Source organism: Panicum hallii, chromosome 9 (genome assembly GCF_002211085.1).
Source record: "Panicum hallii strain FIL2 chromosome 9, PHallii_v3.1, whole genome shotgun sequence".
Lineage (NCBI taxonomy): Eukaryota > Viridiplantae > Streptophyta > Magnoliopsida > Poales > Poaceae > Panicum > Panicum hallii.
Window position 1 is genome coordinate 3,447,645 of NC_038050.1, and position 15,902 is coordinate 3,463,546.

The 15,902-nt window shown below is 45.8% G+C and overlaps 3 protein-coding genes across 6 annotated transcripts; all 3 read right to left on the reverse strand.

Annotated features, from left to right (window-relative positions):
- Positions 1-1,487: 1,487 nt before the first annotated feature.
- Positions 1,488-5,872, reverse strand: LOC112875346. Of its 2 annotated transcripts, XM_025939166.1 has the most exons (5): positions 5,603-5,872; positions 4,061-4,215; positions 2,453-3,068; positions 2,292-2,375; positions 1,488-1,860 (listed from the first exon to the last, which is right to left on the reverse strand). In XM_025939166.1, the coding sequence occupies exons 3-5, from the start codon at positions 2,931-2,933 to the stop codon at positions 1,760-1,762; spliced, it is 666 nt and encodes a 221-aa protein (XP_025794951.1). In that variant the 5' UTR covers positions 2,934-3,068; positions 4,061-4,215; positions 5,603-5,872; the 3' UTR covers positions 1,488-1,759. The 2 variants fall into 2 exon arrangements, with proteins under 2 accessions (XP_025794951.1, XP_025794950.1); XM_025939165.1 differs by lacking the exon at positions 4,061-4,215.
- Positions 5,873-6,781: 909 nt separating this feature from the next.
- Positions 6,782-10,474, reverse strand: LOC112875342 (peroxisomal (S)-2-hydroxy-acid oxidase GLO1). Its single transcript, XM_025939162.1, has 12 exons — positions 10,328-10,474; positions 9,348-9,526; positions 8,894-9,018; positions 8,668-8,714; positions 8,463-8,540; positions 8,247-8,371; positions 8,086-8,152; positions 7,927-7,989; positions 7,772-7,841; positions 7,571-7,671; positions 7,362-7,466; positions 6,782-7,279 (listed from the first exon to the last, which is right to left on the reverse strand). Exons 2-12 carry the CDS (start codon positions 9,485-9,487, stop codon positions 7,094-7,096), a joined length of 1,107 nt encoding a protein of 368 aa, XP_025794947.1. The 5' UTR covers positions 9,488-9,526; positions 10,328-10,474; the 3' UTR covers positions 6,782-7,093.
- Positions 10,475-11,069: 595 nt separating this feature from the next.
- LOC112875344 (peroxisomal membrane protein 13-like) lies at positions 11,070-15,206 on the reverse strand. 3 transcript variants are annotated; one of them, XR_003225180.1, is made up of 6 exons: positions 14,981-15,206; positions 12,843-13,079; positions 12,469-12,722; positions 12,032-12,124; positions 11,605-11,937; positions 11,070-11,294 (listed from the first exon to the last, which is right to left on the reverse strand). XR_003225180.1 is itself a non-coding variant. In XM_025939163.1 (5 exons), the coding sequence occupies exons 1-5, from the start codon at positions 14,988-14,990 to the stop codon at positions 11,731-11,733; spliced, it is 801 nt and encodes a 266-aa protein (XP_025794948.1). In that variant the 5' UTR covers positions 14,991-15,206; the 3' UTR covers positions 11,373-11,730. The 3 variants fall into 3 exon arrangements, 1 of the variants encoding a protein (XP_025794948.1); XR_003225179.1 differs by having other exon boundaries at positions 11,070-11,297; XM_025939163.1 differs by lacking the exon at positions 11,070-11,294 and having other exon boundaries at positions 11,373-11,937.
- Between the last annotated feature and the right edge of the window lie 696 nt (positions 15,207-15,902).

Consider the following 15,902-nt stretch of genomic DNA (forward strand, 5'->3'; position numbering starts at 1 on the left):
TCGACCGAACAGATCCACGCATGCATGCATGCATGCACGGCCACCCCCGGCGCAAGAGTTGCGCGCAATCTGTGATGGATGGATGAATCCAGCTCCAGCTAGGAGAGCATTGCAACCCAATTACCTCAGGTCGATGGTACCTGGAGTGTCCGAGATCCCTGGAGGAGGAGTTAACCAAACGTACCTGGAGTTTCTTATTCGCCATGGTACGCAATGCGTCAAAACCACTGACAGCGACCCTCACGAGCTGGTCGTCCGCTAGCTAGCGTCGCGCGCCCCACGCCGGCGGCGCTTCCGGCCGGACGCCACCACGGCGATCCGTGCTGCAGCGCGGCGACGACGAGAGCGTCTAGTTCGCGTACGGCCGGTGCGCTGCATGTGCGGCTGTTGCTGTCGCTACCAACAAACAGCGTCGCGGCATGATTGATTGCTTGCGCGTGGCCGGCCCTCTGGAGGAGGAGGATGCTTGCTTTAAATGGATCGGGTCGGGCAAACGAGAAGTCAGCCAACGGTCTGAACTCAGCTCGAGCGATGCGTTGGCATGGTAAATTTTGGTGCGCCCGGAGGGACCTTTATTCAGTTTCCTCTCTGAATGGAACCTGTCTTGAGCTTTGATGTCCATACCTGCGTGACCTATTTGCAAATCTGGGTCTCAAAAACTGACGACAGAAAAAACACAGGAAGGAGGAAAACGGAAAGATGCCGAGTGCGATGCAGCTTGGCTTCACGCGCGCGTTTGTCCCGGCTCCCCGGTTGTCTGAACATTGCATTTCATTTTCCGAATTCCAAGTTGCGCAGAACATTCCTGTTGCTGCACCGCGGGCGAAGACAAGCCCTAGGCTACTCGGCCGCCAGGTGGGCCAGCGCCGGATCCCCAGCTAGATTTGCTGCGATCACTTGGCACCTAACTTTGATCTGGAATCGGATCCGGTCGTTTTAGTAGTACCACCGCCCCTCCTTTTCGGAGATGAGACGCAGCGCCGCGAAAGCTGCAGCTCCTTTTGCTCGTCGCTCATCATCTTTTCCACCTGACTTCTTTTTTTTAAGAAAAAAGAAAAGAAAATCTTTTCCAGCTGACCGGCAGACGTGACGGCCAAAAGCGGCAAGTGCCAGGAGCAGAGGAGTTGTTCTGATGCTGGTTTGGGCCCGGCAGTCAGACCAGTGGATCGGAGCGCCAACGACAAACAAACAGGGGAGACAGAAGGCAGAAGCCAGTGGATAAGCTGATAAGGCAACGGGCTTCCAATCAAAAAAAGAAAATGACAAAAAAGGGAAATGGGATCCGATGGCAGGGGAACGTGTGGTGTGAAGCGACGGACGGTCCACAAAGGCGGGCTGAATTGGTTCGCACTCCCTGAGCGAGACGAATCTGTTTGGGCCGACTAGTGTTAGCGGGCCGGATCGGGGATCGGAGATACGCATTTGTGCCGCGCGGATTTCTTACAACTTACCACATTGTCTTCTATAAAAAAATACATACCACATTGAGATTCACGCAAATTACCAGTACATGACAAAGGAATAAACAGAAAAAATTATCTATACGGGTTACTACTAATTACATATCATTACAACAAACCCACGTCACAAAGGGTGGTGAGACAGTGAAACAAAATAAAAAAGAAATACAAGAAGAAAAGGAGATGCAGTACATGGCCGGAAAAAGTGGGTCATAAAAAACTGGAGCTAGACAAAGTAGAACATGTCTTTTCGGCAGTGTACTTGAGCATTGCAGCTATCTTGATGTTACATGGGTATCTCATTTCTGATACTGCCGCTGCAAAGGTGTTGCCTTCGACGGAGCATTTGGGGAGACCTTCCCAAGAACATTCAAAGCCTTCATCCGTTGCAGTTCTTTCCCTGCAAAACCATAGTGTTACTACGACTTGTTAAAGTGACTTAGAAGGGATACATCATATTGGTCAAATCTTGGATACACAGGGCATCAAAACTTTGCAGCTCGTACAAAGCTAATGCAACCCATTGTGCTTAGACACATACTGCCACTGAAGCTCCAAAGTTGCTGAAGGCACAGGCAACGGTAAAAAGTGATTGAAGGGAGGTTAGGCAGCCTAGTATGTAGTCCAATGGAGGGAGGGATGTTAGGCAGCATAGTATGTACTTCAATGGACAAAGTATATATAGGATGGGGATGCATGGGGCACGCCACATATAGGGTAGGGGGGAAAAATTGAGATGCAAGAGCATATGCTGTGCGACAAGGCAGTCTAAACGAAATGACCCTAACCTTCAATATGGTAAGAAAAGTAAGAATGGCAGTAATATATCACCTTCCTCCACTAGGAGGTGTATTGCCCTTTTCTCCAGCTCAATCGCATGCATGCTTCGCCCAGCTGCTGAAAGGGACCTAAGCTCTGAAATTAACGGAAGGGAATCAGTATTATGCGAGGGGAAAATCTCAAAGTTACAAAGGTGTTAACAAACTTCTTACTTTGCAAATACCCCTCCTGGGTCGAATGATCACAGCTCTCCAAATATGTCTGTAATCGATTAAATCTCTCGTTCCAGTATTGTATGTTTAACGGTTTCACATCCTCTTGAATTGCAGTGCCAGAAGCAACTGGTGGCTCAGTTTTCTCGGGCACAATTTCAGGATTTGTTTTTTCAGGAGATTTCGAAGATACTATTTCTACGGATTCAGCAACATGAGATGCCACTTGGGGCCTGTGGGCCTCCTCATGTTGAACATCTTGGTGTGCCTCCTGCTCTTTTGCTTTGTCTCTTCCATTACCTTTCAACTCCTGAGAAGGGTTCACTTTACTATGCTCGGATTCTACTTTCCTTCTTACATAAACATTATGATATCCAGGACTTGAGGGAGTATCAGTCTGAAGCCGTTTGATGCCCACAGCCTTTCCAGGTTCTGTTGTAGGACCTTTATCTTTTTGCAATGGAGAAGTTCCTTGAGACATATTTACGATGTTTGCACCTTTCTTTGGCAAATCAATTGTTGCTGTGTTTTTTTTGCTGACAATGCTACTTGCTTGTCTAGATGGCACGGCTCCTCCAATACATTACTACACTATGGTTACCAATCTAAATGAAACCTGCAATGCATAAGATGCTTTCCATTAATAAGAGTGTAAGACGAACAAGGACCACAAAAGATAATGGTGAGTTGAAAGAATGGCAAAAGGAAGTAGTAGGAAGGAAGGCAATTTTATTTTCTTTTAGCCTGACTAGGGTCTTATTTTCTTTTAGCCAATTTTATTTTATTTTATCCTTTTTTAATCTATAAAATCTTAGTAATAGCACTCTTGAGTTACAAATCAAGCCATTGGCATGACCAAGTTGAGGGTCGCACCGAGCCTGCTGGGCATACCAAATGGGCCACTTCTTAAAACTTTAGGGGCTGTTTGGTTTCTGGCCTACGGCGCCACACTGCGCCGCACCTTAGGCACGGTGCGGCGCCGTAGGCCAGAAAGCAAACACGCCTTTAGTTCCACATGTTATTAAACTATTAGATTAAAAAGGCAAAAAAAAAGCCTAGGAGGCATCTCTAGAAATAAGGTCCTTACACACATTTTTATTTTCATATGCCAGTATACATTTTACAAAGTAATTCATTTAGATGAACAGCATCTAAAGTAAACATAAAAAAAATAGAACAATTCAGAACCACCACCACCACTGCACTTGCCTTTGAAACAATGACTTATTCTGTTTCTACTATGCTGTTCCTATCAAAATTTACAAATGACAATCAAATTAAAATGGAACAGAATCAGAAGTAAAAAATTACCCTTGTTTGTCAAATAATCAAGAACCAAACGAACATAAAATTATCCAGAAATAATCTAGTTAACACTTTTCGTTGGATCTTCGATCATATAACAGTGGTTTTAATTTGAGAGAAACAGATAACAAACTAATATTTCTGGCAATTTTAGGATGCACAAAATATAGAAACTAAAGCTAACATTAGGCAAAGGCAAACCAGCCAGAACAAGCAAAGCAAATGAAAAGTTCATCATTATCAGTTTAAAGCAATGCACTATGCAAGATTCCTAACAGCAATTATGCCAAATTGAGTAGTTACCATTCTATCTTCACTCTTACATCAAAATACCATTCTGCATGAGTCATAAATTATCTTGCTGCTATACAAGTCAGGGTCCTTTCATGATTACTCTATTAATAGGTTATGACAACAGTAGTCCAAGTAGCCACCCTCCCCATGGACATTGTTTGCTTCTAAGAACAAAAAACATAAGAAAGTCAATAAAATTATTCTAATCTTCTTCAAACCTCAGCGCTTCATGCACAAATGATTTTTTTCTCCACTGTAAATCACAAAGCAATAATTGGGATGACTCCCCACTGTGGTTTTTTTATTCAAAACATTCATGTCTATTTCCATATCCACACACAGCAGTTGCTATCCAAATGCATATGCTACATTAAAAACACGAATCAGATACAAATGAAAACACGAGTAATAAAAATATTCTGATGATTGAATAATGAAATCGACACTGACATGGTGCACAAAGTTGTTCAACAGGGGATCTGGTACTATGCTTTTTTTTTTCCAGCCAAACTATAAATTGTGCGAAAATAGCAAGTTGCTAGTGTCTGCATGCTTAAAACTAAGCCCATCTAGCCGCCATGTAACTAACTGAATCTTCAATTAACATAGAATTGTGTGCATGTCATATGACTTTGTCGATGATTGCAGGAAATATTCCTGCAAACAATGAAAAAGTGCGAATATTAAAAATGTAATAGAAATTTCAAAATCTATGTTAAGCTCTTGGTATTTTCTGTTAACCTAAGAACAACAAATGATTCTGCTGTAAGGACACTAGTAAAAGTCGAGTTATTTCTTATAATCAACATCTCAAGCCAGCATCATTTGCGCTAAAAGAATAAACGGTACCTCTTTTAGAGCCTGCTGACCACAGCACTGGCAGAATGCAGCAAGATAAACAACATAAAAAAATTGATTGCTTCCCTATTCTGAAGCTAAAACTGTTCCAAATTTTGTCCGAAAATAGCAAGTTCGTAGTGACTTGATACCTAAGCCAAGGCCTAACTAACTTGATTGTCTCTCCTTAAAAAAGAAATGTGAAGATTCTGCAGTGAATATCTTAACAAGCAAAAAAGTGAGGTCGAGTGATTTCTTATAGCTGGCATCTCAAGCCATCATCATTCATTTACAGACAAAATACACAGCAGGTACTTATTTTAGAGCCTCCTGACCACTGCGGCGGCAGACAAATGCAAAATAAACAAGACAAAACCAATATTTGACTGCTTCCCTATTCTGAACCTAATTAATACGGAAGTAGGCGTAGGGCAAACACCGCATTTCACGCCTGAGGGATTAGAGTAGAGACCACAGACCAGCAGTTACCTATCCGAATGCAGCAAGATATTTGCATTCCACAAAAGGCCATCGCCCGACAAACCTAGACAGCATTTCAATCCCTATTCATGCCATAGAAACACAGACAAATCGCAAGCAGAGGAATTCGGGGTCCGCTCCCGAGCACAGACGATTTCACGGTAGAGCCAAGCGCTCCGTCAGGGGCGCGGGAATATGGCTGCGTCAGACGAATGGCGGGCGCGGGACACTCACCCTAGATCGGTGGAGGCGGGGACCCGCGCCGCGCGCCGCGGCGGCCGATTGGTTGACGGAGGAGCGGCCGCGGCAGGGGAGGTGATCCGGGGCCCGTCGGCTCCAAGACAGGCGGGGAACGAAGGGACCCGCGACCGGGGGTTCCAGATGACGGGCGCCGGCGAGGGAGGCGGCGGCGCGGCTGATCGGCGGAGAGGCGGAGGAGGCGAAGGAAGCAGGGGCGGATTGAGGAGACGGGGGGGACTGAATGGGGGCAGCCGAGGAAGGAGAGAATCCAACGGGCAACTCCGTGTCTGTGTTGTTGAGGCAGCCGTCGGATGCACCAGATCAACGGTCAGAGATCATGCCTGGGCCAGGACTCCGGATTCTCTGCAAATGCCATTCCATCGTTCCAACTTCCAACCATGGCGAAATCGATGGAGTACACATCAACAAGGAAAAAAAAAGACGGAGTACTTTGGAACTAAGGCACACATGATCAGGTGTAAAAATGCAACATCTCGTTTCAAAAATAAAAATAAAAATGCAACATCAGTTCTTATAATGACTAACCAGCAGTTCTGTTCGCCTCGGGTTACTGGCAAGTGTCATTTGAGCAATGAAGTCATCAACACACTAGTTTCATTTTTGTCCTCCGGCCTCGGATTCTTTGTTTTCTGGGCACCAGTGATCAGGATAGCAGAGATGCTCTTGTTTCGCATCTTGTCGTGTCATTTTGAATGGAGTCCATCAACCTCCAGTAGTTCCTTCAAGATTTCTGTGCAGTTCTTCTCTGTATTTTTTGTGGTGCTCCAGACAAAACTCAAAACATTCCAGTTTCCAGGATGCATGTTCCCGTCGACGCATTCTGCTTGTCTGAAGATGGATAACTTTGTCCTCAGAAGTCAATCATCTCAGAAATCAGAACGAATTACTTTGCACACAGTACAAATGATCTCAAGTTGTGTGAAGAATGTCAAGTGTTCAATGTGCTCTTTTGTACTGTTGATATCTCTAGGAGGGATCACAACCTGAGAAGTGGAAGGATTCAGCTTTGACGCTAACTGCTAAAATGTGAGATACACATTTCCTGACCAAACGGAGTGCTGAACTCTTCAATTCTCCAGTTCAGTTCTCCCTCCACAGGCATGTGATGTGAGTGTAAATTTTTCAGACGATGCTACTCAAATTGCGGCGCGGTTTGATTACGATTCAGGTGTAGAACGGCTATATACAGAGTAACCAAATAGATGATCGAATTACAAGTTTGTTTCTTGTTTGTATTGTCCACGGACGATGCAAACACGACCGAAAATTATAAGGCGTCGTCGACCTGCAAAATTATCTACCACCTACCGGCCGGACACGCACAGGATCTGGCGCTAATCTTTAACGTTCTTATTTTACAATGGAGTAGGGGATTATTGGGTGCGCAGCGATCGAGCTCGCCGGCCGTCGGGGCACCATCGTTGATTGATTGGTTGATATGCGAGGTGAGGCTGTGGTCTCCGCTCACAACCTGGGGGTGGGGCGGAGGCGGTCGCCGTCGGTCAGGATGTGGCTGCGGCTGATGTCGGCCAGCGTCGTGCAGCCGCTGAGCGCCATGGTCAGCTCGAACTCCTCCCGCAGCATCCGCAGCACGTTCCGGACGCCCGCCTCGCCCTCCACCGCCAGCGCGAACACCACCGGCCTCCCGACCTGAACACTCGAACAAGAACTGAGTGAGACAGCATGAACGGGACTGCGCGGGAGACGGGTCGCGAGCGAGGGGGGCACTTACGAAGATGCCGGAGGCGCCGAGGGCGAGCGCCTTGAACACGTCGGTGCCGCGGCGGACGCCGCCGTCGAGGTACACCGGGATGCGCCCCTGCGCCGCCGTCACGACCTGCGGTGGTTCCACCAACATCAGCAGCTCTGTCATCGTCTCGCTAGCTGCTTTCGTTGCCGATCACGTAAGCCACTAGGAGGAGGTCGAAACGGTGCGCGTACCTCCTCGAGGGCGCTGATGGTGGCCGGTACGTAGTCCAGCTGGCGCGCGCCGTGGTTCGACACGATGATGCCCGCCGCCCCGGAGTGGACGGCCAGCCGCGCTGCGGTCGGATAGACGACGCGACGGCGTCAGCAAGCTTCACGAGAGTAATGTCTGATTCGTGTGGAGAGGAAGGAGGAGAAGGCTCCGAAGAAGCTCACCGTCCTCTGCTGTGACGACCCCCTTCACCAGGATCGGCAGCGAGGTGATGCTCTGCAGCCAGTTGACATCCTGCACGTTCACAAGCGGATTACAGTTTCAAGAGTTGTCGTCGCTCTATGCATTGGCATCTCGCCATACCAAAGCAAGATCATACCTTCCAGCTCAGGGTGCGGTCAATTTGCCCAGCAACGTACGACGCCAGCCCGGAGTCATTGGCCTGCAGATGCCAAACAGGCCGGTTTCATCAGACGTCAGTGGGTGAGAAAGTGGAAAGAAACAGTCTGGGATAAACAACTCTGAAGATGTCACAAACCTGGTCCATCTTGCCGAGGTCCAGGCCCTCAAAGTTCTTCAGCGTCAGGTGTGGCGGCAGAACGAACCTGCAGTAGTGCAAGCATTTTGCTGCTTAGCCATGCCAGGACGGAATTCATGGGATCCGAGTGTCTGACATGGCAAGGGCAGCCGGGAACCGACCTGTTCTTGATGTCGGCTTCGCGGCGGCCGAGACGTGGGGTGTCCACGGTGAGCGCGATCGCCTTGAACCCGGCCCTCTCGGCCCTTCTCACCAGCTGCTCCACCACCTTCCTGTCCTTGTACACCTGCAAAGGTTCATGGCACACATAAACCCTAAACCACAACACACTACAGTAAAATACACACTCTCTGATAGTGGTAGTTTGACATCCTTACATATAGCTGGAAGAAACGGATTCCTGGCCCGGTCGAGGCGACCTCCTCGACGCTTGAAGTAGCCCATGACGACAGGGTCTGATATTGAAGACAACATCAGGCCGGTATTCAGGATCTTTCCAACATGACATGCAGTTGCAGTACTGTTTGGTTTGGTTTATTGGTTATTATTCAGTGATTGTGTGCCATAGGACAAGCAACATACCATGATAGTTCCTGCTGCTGATGCTGCCCGTGCAGTTGCATACTCCCCTGATGATGGACGAGATTTCAGTTACATCAACAAACAAATGCTACTCAACTTAATGCTGTCCAACTATGCAGAAGGTACTGCCAAAACTTATATAGCAGGATATTGATGCCATCGGTAAATACAATCTAGTATGCAGTGAGGATTGCAGGTTATGTAACAGAAGAGTTAAACTGAATACCATCTGGGTGAGCCATTTTCTGAAAGGCAGTGGGAGCAACCATAATGGGCATTGAGATCTTGAAGCCCAGAACACTTGTGGTCATGTCAATCTTGGACACATCGATCAGTATGCGAGGGCGGAACCTGATCACGCAAGATTACAGTCAGGCTCTGACATCCATAAGATAAGCCAAATGAATGACCGGAATGGACGACCATATCAGAGAATCACTATATTTCAAAGTACCAAAGATTACTGAACACTCATCTTGCATGGTGCAGTGGCATCAAAAGGGCAACTCATGCATCTCATACAATTTTCTCAGCGCGGAGAGTGGTTGTAGGATCAGTGTTTCTTTGCACATGGCTATGGTTGTCAATTTCTTTGCAAAATTCAAGAGATGGGAATACTCTCAAGCAGGCTACACTCCTGCCAGGAGAAAAACACAAGCCAGTGTAAGAGGGATGCTTACAGGATCCTGGAGAAGGCCTCCCGGTTCTCCTTGAGCGTCCACTCGTCCTCGGCGCCGGAGGCGTAGTAGTCGTAGGCCATCTTGGGAAGCTTCTGCTTCGCGATGGCCTGGTACTCCATGACGTTGGTGATCTCCCCCATGGCACCTTCGCCGCCGGCCGGAGCCCCCACACCACTCTCTGCGAAACGAAAGCAAATATTGGACCCTGAACTTTCTGCTGAATTTGAAATTACAATTATGCTGGTTACACTTGGATCAAAGAGAGCTCAATGCAGAATGCACTATGCATGCATGCACTAAAAATAGAAAGTAGTATTGCTCTGTGTTACATATGGCTAGCTACCAAAGCTTCCGGTCAATCTTGAGCTAGGATACTTTGATTCAAGTTATAATTTTCTCATATATATGTATTCTGCAATTTCTCACCTAGCACGGACAAATATCGCAGAGGTTAAAAATAGGATTTTCTCATATTAATCTGCCTGATCGATAGATAACAGTATCCTCAACCTCACGGGAACTGAAAATTTCAGGACAGCAGCAGTATCCGATATCTATGGTGATAGCCTATCAGGATCGACATCCACTAACGATACAAGATCAAACAACACCTATGAATTCCTTTCCTTGGTTCTCACATCGATCCGAATAAACTGGAAAACAGGATCAATCAAGTTCAGAGAAATCCTGAGAGAGAGATACCCAAATCCTACAACAACAGGCGCCTAGAATGACGATGAAGCGTGGATCGTGCAGACTGAACCTTGAACATGCAAGAGCAAGACCTACTCTCTTCCTCTCACATGAACCCTTGCGAAAGCATTCAAAACGCTTAGCAAACAACATGATCGACACAGAGACACTACTGCTCGTCCGAAGACGCAAAACGACGGTGCGAAATCGGCAACATGCATGGAACGAGGAATTTATATTGAGTGTGGTAGATGGTGATGATGATGATGATGATGAGTTGTTCTTACCCGGGGAGGGGGAGGATCGGGAAGGCAGTGGAGAAGCTAGGGAGCAAGAGGGAGTGGGAGTGGCCGGGGGCGCAGGTAGTGTAGGAGGCTTGTGCAGTGGCGGCGAGAGGGAGGTTTCTGCATGGAGACAAAGGCGCGGGGGGAAACGTGGGAAGAGAAGCGAGAAAGGGACCGAGCGAGAGGTTACGGATGAGCTATTGGAGGTCGTGATGAAGGATGGCTCCTCCGACACAGCTTCCTCATCCACTTGACGTCACAGTTCCCTACTCCACCCAACAGATGGAGCAAGCACAATAATAAAGATAATAAGTTTGTTTTTTTCCTTTTGGGTTGAATCGAAGTGGTTTGTCTCTTCCCATTGTAACCTTGCTTTCTAGAACTGAGTTGAGAGGCACGTCTGGAGCAACACTAGCCAGTTCTTACGGAGGATAAGGCCATAGGAGGGGTCGCTCTTGCGCGGCGATTTGTATGGGCAGTTTGTTGCTCACGTGGGCTCATCTTACGATGGGGATGGTGGTGCAATTTGAATCGGGGGAGTAGATTACATTCACGCTCTCCGGTCCACAATGGGCACAGAGGAATGACGATCGTTCAGGCAAATGGAAGCTTGAATCACAAGAGCAACCCCAAAATCTAAAGACAGAGTCGTTAACTTGAGAGATGAACAAGGTAAACAGTTTATAACTTATAAGGCATTCAGTTTCAGCCTTTCCAACAGTCACGAATCTTCAGTTCGCCATGCTCAACAAAGAAAATATGGTTAAATTAGCCACAGGCAAATCTGGCGAAGTCACCAGAGAATATGTATACATTAGTAGTTATGTTATCCTCCGTCCCCACATGTGTGGGAAATGAGGAAATGCCCTTCAGGTATCAGTACAAGCCTCAACCTTATCTACAGCTAATCCCAGCACTCCCTCAGTTGGCGGATTCATTGATCGCACAATCTCACGATCAGTTTGATCGCCTGCTGCAAAACAAATGTGAGAAGAGAAATAATTCCATAATGTAAGCATGAACAGGTAGTACCACCATACGCCATGACTTGGATAAAATGGACTCCTTTTTTTATTATTTAGCAACACGCTGGATAGAGGACTCTGTATTATGTTCCACTTTCCTCGGTGCAGGGCACCGGCGTACTGCCAAACCATTTTTTTAGGAAAGCCATATTTTACCAGCTCACACAGTTCTCATTGCAGACTAACTACCACCGTAATAGATCTCTATGTGTACTAGGGAACAACATGACAAATGCAAAGAGCATTAGGGATTACTTGCTTTGCCTCCTAATCCAAATGCAAAATGCATCTGAACAGATATCAGCAGATTTCTCTTCCCACAACCAAACTCATCATTCTCCTTTCACAAAAAAACTGTCTCGCTGCACAGAAATGGGGCGTTTACTTCCCCTTGCCATTCTCAGTCCAGACGCTGTCCCATGAGTTGTTGGTAGCTTTTGGCGCCTCAACAAACTGCTGGCCTGTTCCCTCCAATGATGGAGCTCCACTGCCCTTAACACCACCCTTCTTTGGTTTTGTTTTGATCCCCAGCAAACGTAAAACAAATCTTGCAAGCTCACCATAAAGCATTCCAGTCCGATCACACAGCTATGGGGATAATAATATTGGGTCAGGAAAATACAAGAATATACTCTAAATAAGTTAAAACAGGGCATGTATTGAAATACTAGTCGAAAGTTACCTGCAAAAGTGCAGTAATGAACATGTGGAACGCCTGAGTGTTCTGGCTAACAAGGAAGCTAACCCGCCCACAGAAATTTACGACACCATGCATCTGTATAACAAGAGAATTGGTTAAGAGAATGCTGAGGACTCCTGAAAGTGTTTTCAAATAAAAAACTGATGCATTGATCAAACTATATGCGGTCACAACTTTGATTTTGAATTACTAGAAAATAGAAAAGGAACGGGTTCACCATGAAAAACAATCATGGCATTCCAGGATTACAGGGTACAGATGCAAACTGAGTTCCAGAAAACACTTGATGATGAGATTCTCATCAGGTGAAGAACATGAAAGTACTGTGAAAACCATAATTCATGCTGAAATGTGTGTATGATAAATTGAAACAAATCATAATCTACATCAACACTAAAATGGTAGTAAGCATATATTACCACTCGTAGGAAGGACACCCAAAATCCAGGGGGTGGTGCGGGTGGGCCAAACGAATTTGGACCCTGATTATAAGGACCAACACCCATACCATAACCACCATATGGACCTCCCATTCCGCCATTATACATTGAGCTACCATACATTCCAGAACCTCCGTACATACCACCATAACCTCCTCCATAACCTGAATACATGTTATTTCCATAGGGTCCACTGAATCCCCCATAGGAGCTATACATATTGGAGCCATAACCTGCATTTTCAATGAAAGATTACATAACATAATGCAACCGTAACATGTGTTTTAATAAAAAAAGGTTACATATTGAGATACAAGAATATCTGATGAAATGCGCACAAAATTATCAATTACCCCCATAGGAATTTCCACAGCCTTGCTGCTGCCATGGCCTTGGGGGAACAGGCCTTGAAATGTTGCCATTTACGTTGGAAGCAGCATTGTTCCCTGTAGTGGAAACAATTTCTCCATGTTTTGCTGTCCCAGAAGCTTCAACAACATCACTTGTGGTACCTCCAGAGGGGGGCTTAAAAGGTGTTGGACCAGATGAAGCTCCCGCACGTTCCCACGGCTTTGGTGGTGGATTACCACCTGCCAATCACATCAATGGAAAAAAATTCCGCTAAGCCTCAAACCACAAACAAAGATGGCACCAGTCATACATTGAAAAGGAATGTGAAAGTGGTGCCTATAAGTCTACACGGTATTACATACAGACAGGGGATTGAATTACGTAGATTGAGCAATCTAAACGGGTCCGTCTATTCGTCACGCATGTGATTGGGCACTAGTGCTGTCGCAGAAGATGGCAGCCCAACTCCCACGCTGCTGTGCGGCCTAAGAGAAAAATAAAAAATCCTTTACTTCCGTGCTACACGATCCAGCTATCCAGATTCCAGAGATGAAAAGCTAACATACGCAAATACATGACCACCATATAGTTAGAATAATTCGATGGTGAAGGAAACTGTTCTAGAACAACTAGTTTAAAATAGAAATTATTCTGGAACAGATAAAAATGTTCCGTAAAAGAAATTGTTTGGATAAAAAATATAAATATTCCATCACTAAATAGAAATTACAAGAACAAAATAAAATGTTCCATCACTAAATAGAAATTACGAGAATAAAATAAAATGTTCCATAAACAAGACAACATGTTCCGAGAGCGGAAATTATTTTGAACAAATAAAAATATTTTGGAAAATTACGAGAATTTTTCTGTTCCATTTCTACTTGCACAAAATCCATACAATGCGGCGCCCTCTTTTATGGAAGGATATGGCAGTGAGCTGCCGGCCAATGAGAAAGCAGAAAGAAAGAAACGGTCAATGAGAAAAAGCTCGCGTTTCATATATGTGGGCCCGTACACATGCAAAGATTAAGCCAGCGTTTACTCTTCTGCTGTTCTGCTGTGATACCTCATATTCTAGTAACGCAAGCGACAAATAGAATTATCCATCTAAACAGCAAGCACCACTTCAACCAAATCTTTACTTCCTATATGCAAAACAAAAATTAACCATGCTGAGACCTCAATCCTATAGTTCCTCGACATGTAGGTAACATACCTCACAGATGCAATGTCAATCACTAATACATAGAAATACATATAACATTAAACTATGGATATCCAGGAACTGAATTTATGGACTATACGAATTTAATAAACAAGAAGCAGCAATCAATGCATCACAAATTACAGCTTTATCCAATAGTTCAGCTTGTTAATTTTACACTGATGAAACCCGAAATGCCAGCAAGGTTTCATCCTGCAAAGCCTATATTGATGACTTTTGGCAATATAACACATCTGCGAGACTTGCCACCCTAGGCTTTAGATTAGTCCTACACATGTACTTGAAAGGGTGACCCTTCCCCAGAATGATTCAAATGGACTTTACATACATCAAGGAAGAAACAGAAGGAGAAATGTTGGCATCATTAGAAACACAAGATTAAAGCTCATAATCATATCCTGTTTCTCTGAAATACGGGGTAGCAATCGGCCACAAGCATATTGGTGTTTCAAATTGCAGAAGCTCATGCCTAGCTACAAGCATCCTTGAAGGCAGCAAGTTCATCCTAAGCTAAATAATCCTCGAGTTTGGCACTTTGTTTTTGCGCGTGCTTCTCTTAATCGTACCGATTTTCCTTCCCTGATGAGCCGCTCGCCACGAAATCAAATTCCCAACGGGCGCACAGGGAACCCTAAGTACCGCCACCCAGCGGCACCGCAGCCAAACCGACCTGACACACCCACCCAATCGCGACGGAAATTCCCAACCCAATCGCGAGCCCAAAACCAACCGATCACACCGAAACCGGGCACGAATTCGATCGATTCCTCATCCCCATCCCCGACGACCCGACGACCAACGGGCCTGCCGGCCGGATCGAGCCAGCTCCGCGCGCGACCGATCATCCAGACGCGCATGACGAAAACGGGGAAGACGCCCGAGCGCGCGCGAGGGTAGAGGACGAACACGAACCTGCTGCCATGGCGCGCGCCGCGCGGCTCCTGGTTCCGCTCGATCAGGCGGGCGGGCGGCCGCGGTTTCCCTCTCGCCCCTCGATTGCTCCGTCCGTCGGCGCGGTCGCAGGGGAAGAGGAGAAGAGGAGTTGTCCAGCCGAGCGAGCCGCCCACGCGGCGGACCGGACGGGCAACTAATCCTGGCTCCGTCCGCGTCGTCGGGGGAGTTTCTGCGACGCTGTGCCGCGACCCGGTCACGTTTTCCTCCGGTTTGGTCACGCCGCCCTGGAAAGGACTCGATTTTTCCTCTCCCGAGAGCGGACTCGACGTGGGCCATAACCTTGATTTGGGCCTGTTTCACAGGCCTGTGATGCAGAAGTCAAGATGGGGCCCAAAGATAAATGGGTTAAAAAAAGGAAAAAGTCTATTTTACTCCTTTCAACAATTCATTTTATCCGCTTAACCCCTTGAGCAAAATTTAGACTCAATTTACTTCCCCAATAATTCCAGTTAGTCCAATCTACCCTCTAATGATATTTCTCTTTTTTCGTTTCTCCGTGTACGAATTGAATTTTAAGTTCAAATTTTATGAGTGGATAGAGAATATGATATCATATGTTAAGAAGTACATTAAGAATTTTCATGGTTATTTTCATAATTTGGAAACATTTAACACAAAATTTATCACAAAAATACAATTCTACATGAAAAATATTTATGAAAAAAATTATAATGTATTTTTCTAGCATAGGGCATCATATTATAAGTTACATTGCAAAACTTAGAGTTCAAATTCCACTTGTAAATGGAGAAATAAAAAAGAGAAATCTTATTAGGGGATAGATTGGATCAATTGAAATAGTTTGGGGTAGTAGCTTGAGCCTAAATTTTATTTAGAGAGTTAAGTGGATAAAGTGAATTGTTAAGGAGAGTAAAATGGA

What these genes read in the sequence shown, in the direction of transcription:
- LOC112875346 (XM_025939165.1), bottom strand. Translation starts at nt 2,933, where the DNA reads ATGTCTCAAGGAACTTCTCCATTGCAAAAAGATAAAGGTCCTACAACA. An exon ending in CCAGGAGGGGTATTTGCAAA is followed by an intron (nt 2,376 to 2,452) that starts GTAAGAAGTTTG and finishes CGTTAATTTCAG; the next exon opens with AGCTTAGGTCCCTTTCAGCA. An exon ending in ACACCTCCTAGTGGAGGAAG is followed by an intron (nt 1,861 to 2,291) that starts GTGATATATTAC and finishes ATGGTTTTGCAG; the next exon opens with GGAAAGAACTGCAACGGATG.
- LOC112875342 (XM_025939162.1), bottom strand. Translation starts at nt 9,487, where the DNA reads ATGGGGGAGATCACCAACGTCATGGAGTACCAGGCCATCGCGAAGCAG. An exon ending in CCATCAGCGCCCTCGAGGAG is followed by an intron (nt 7,467 to 7,570) that starts GTACGCGCACCG and finishes GAACCACCGCAG; the next exon opens with GTCGTGACGGCGGCGCAGGG. An exon ending in TCGGCGCCTCCGGCATCTTC is followed by an intron (nt 7,280 to 7,361) that starts GTAAGTGCCCCC and finishes TCGAGTGTTCAG; the next exon opens with GTCGGGAGGCCGGTGGTGTT.
- LOC112875344 (XM_025939163.1), bottom strand. An exon ending in CTGTGGAAATTCCTATGGGG is followed by an intron (nt 12,723 to 12,842) that starts GTAATTGATAAT and finishes TTGAAAATGCAG; the next exon opens with GTTATGGCTCCAATATGTAT. An exon ending in GGGTGTCCTTCCTACGAGTG is followed by an intron (nt 12,125 to 12,468) that starts GTAATATATGCT and finishes CTTGTTATACAG; the next exon opens with ATGCATGGTGTCGTAAATTT.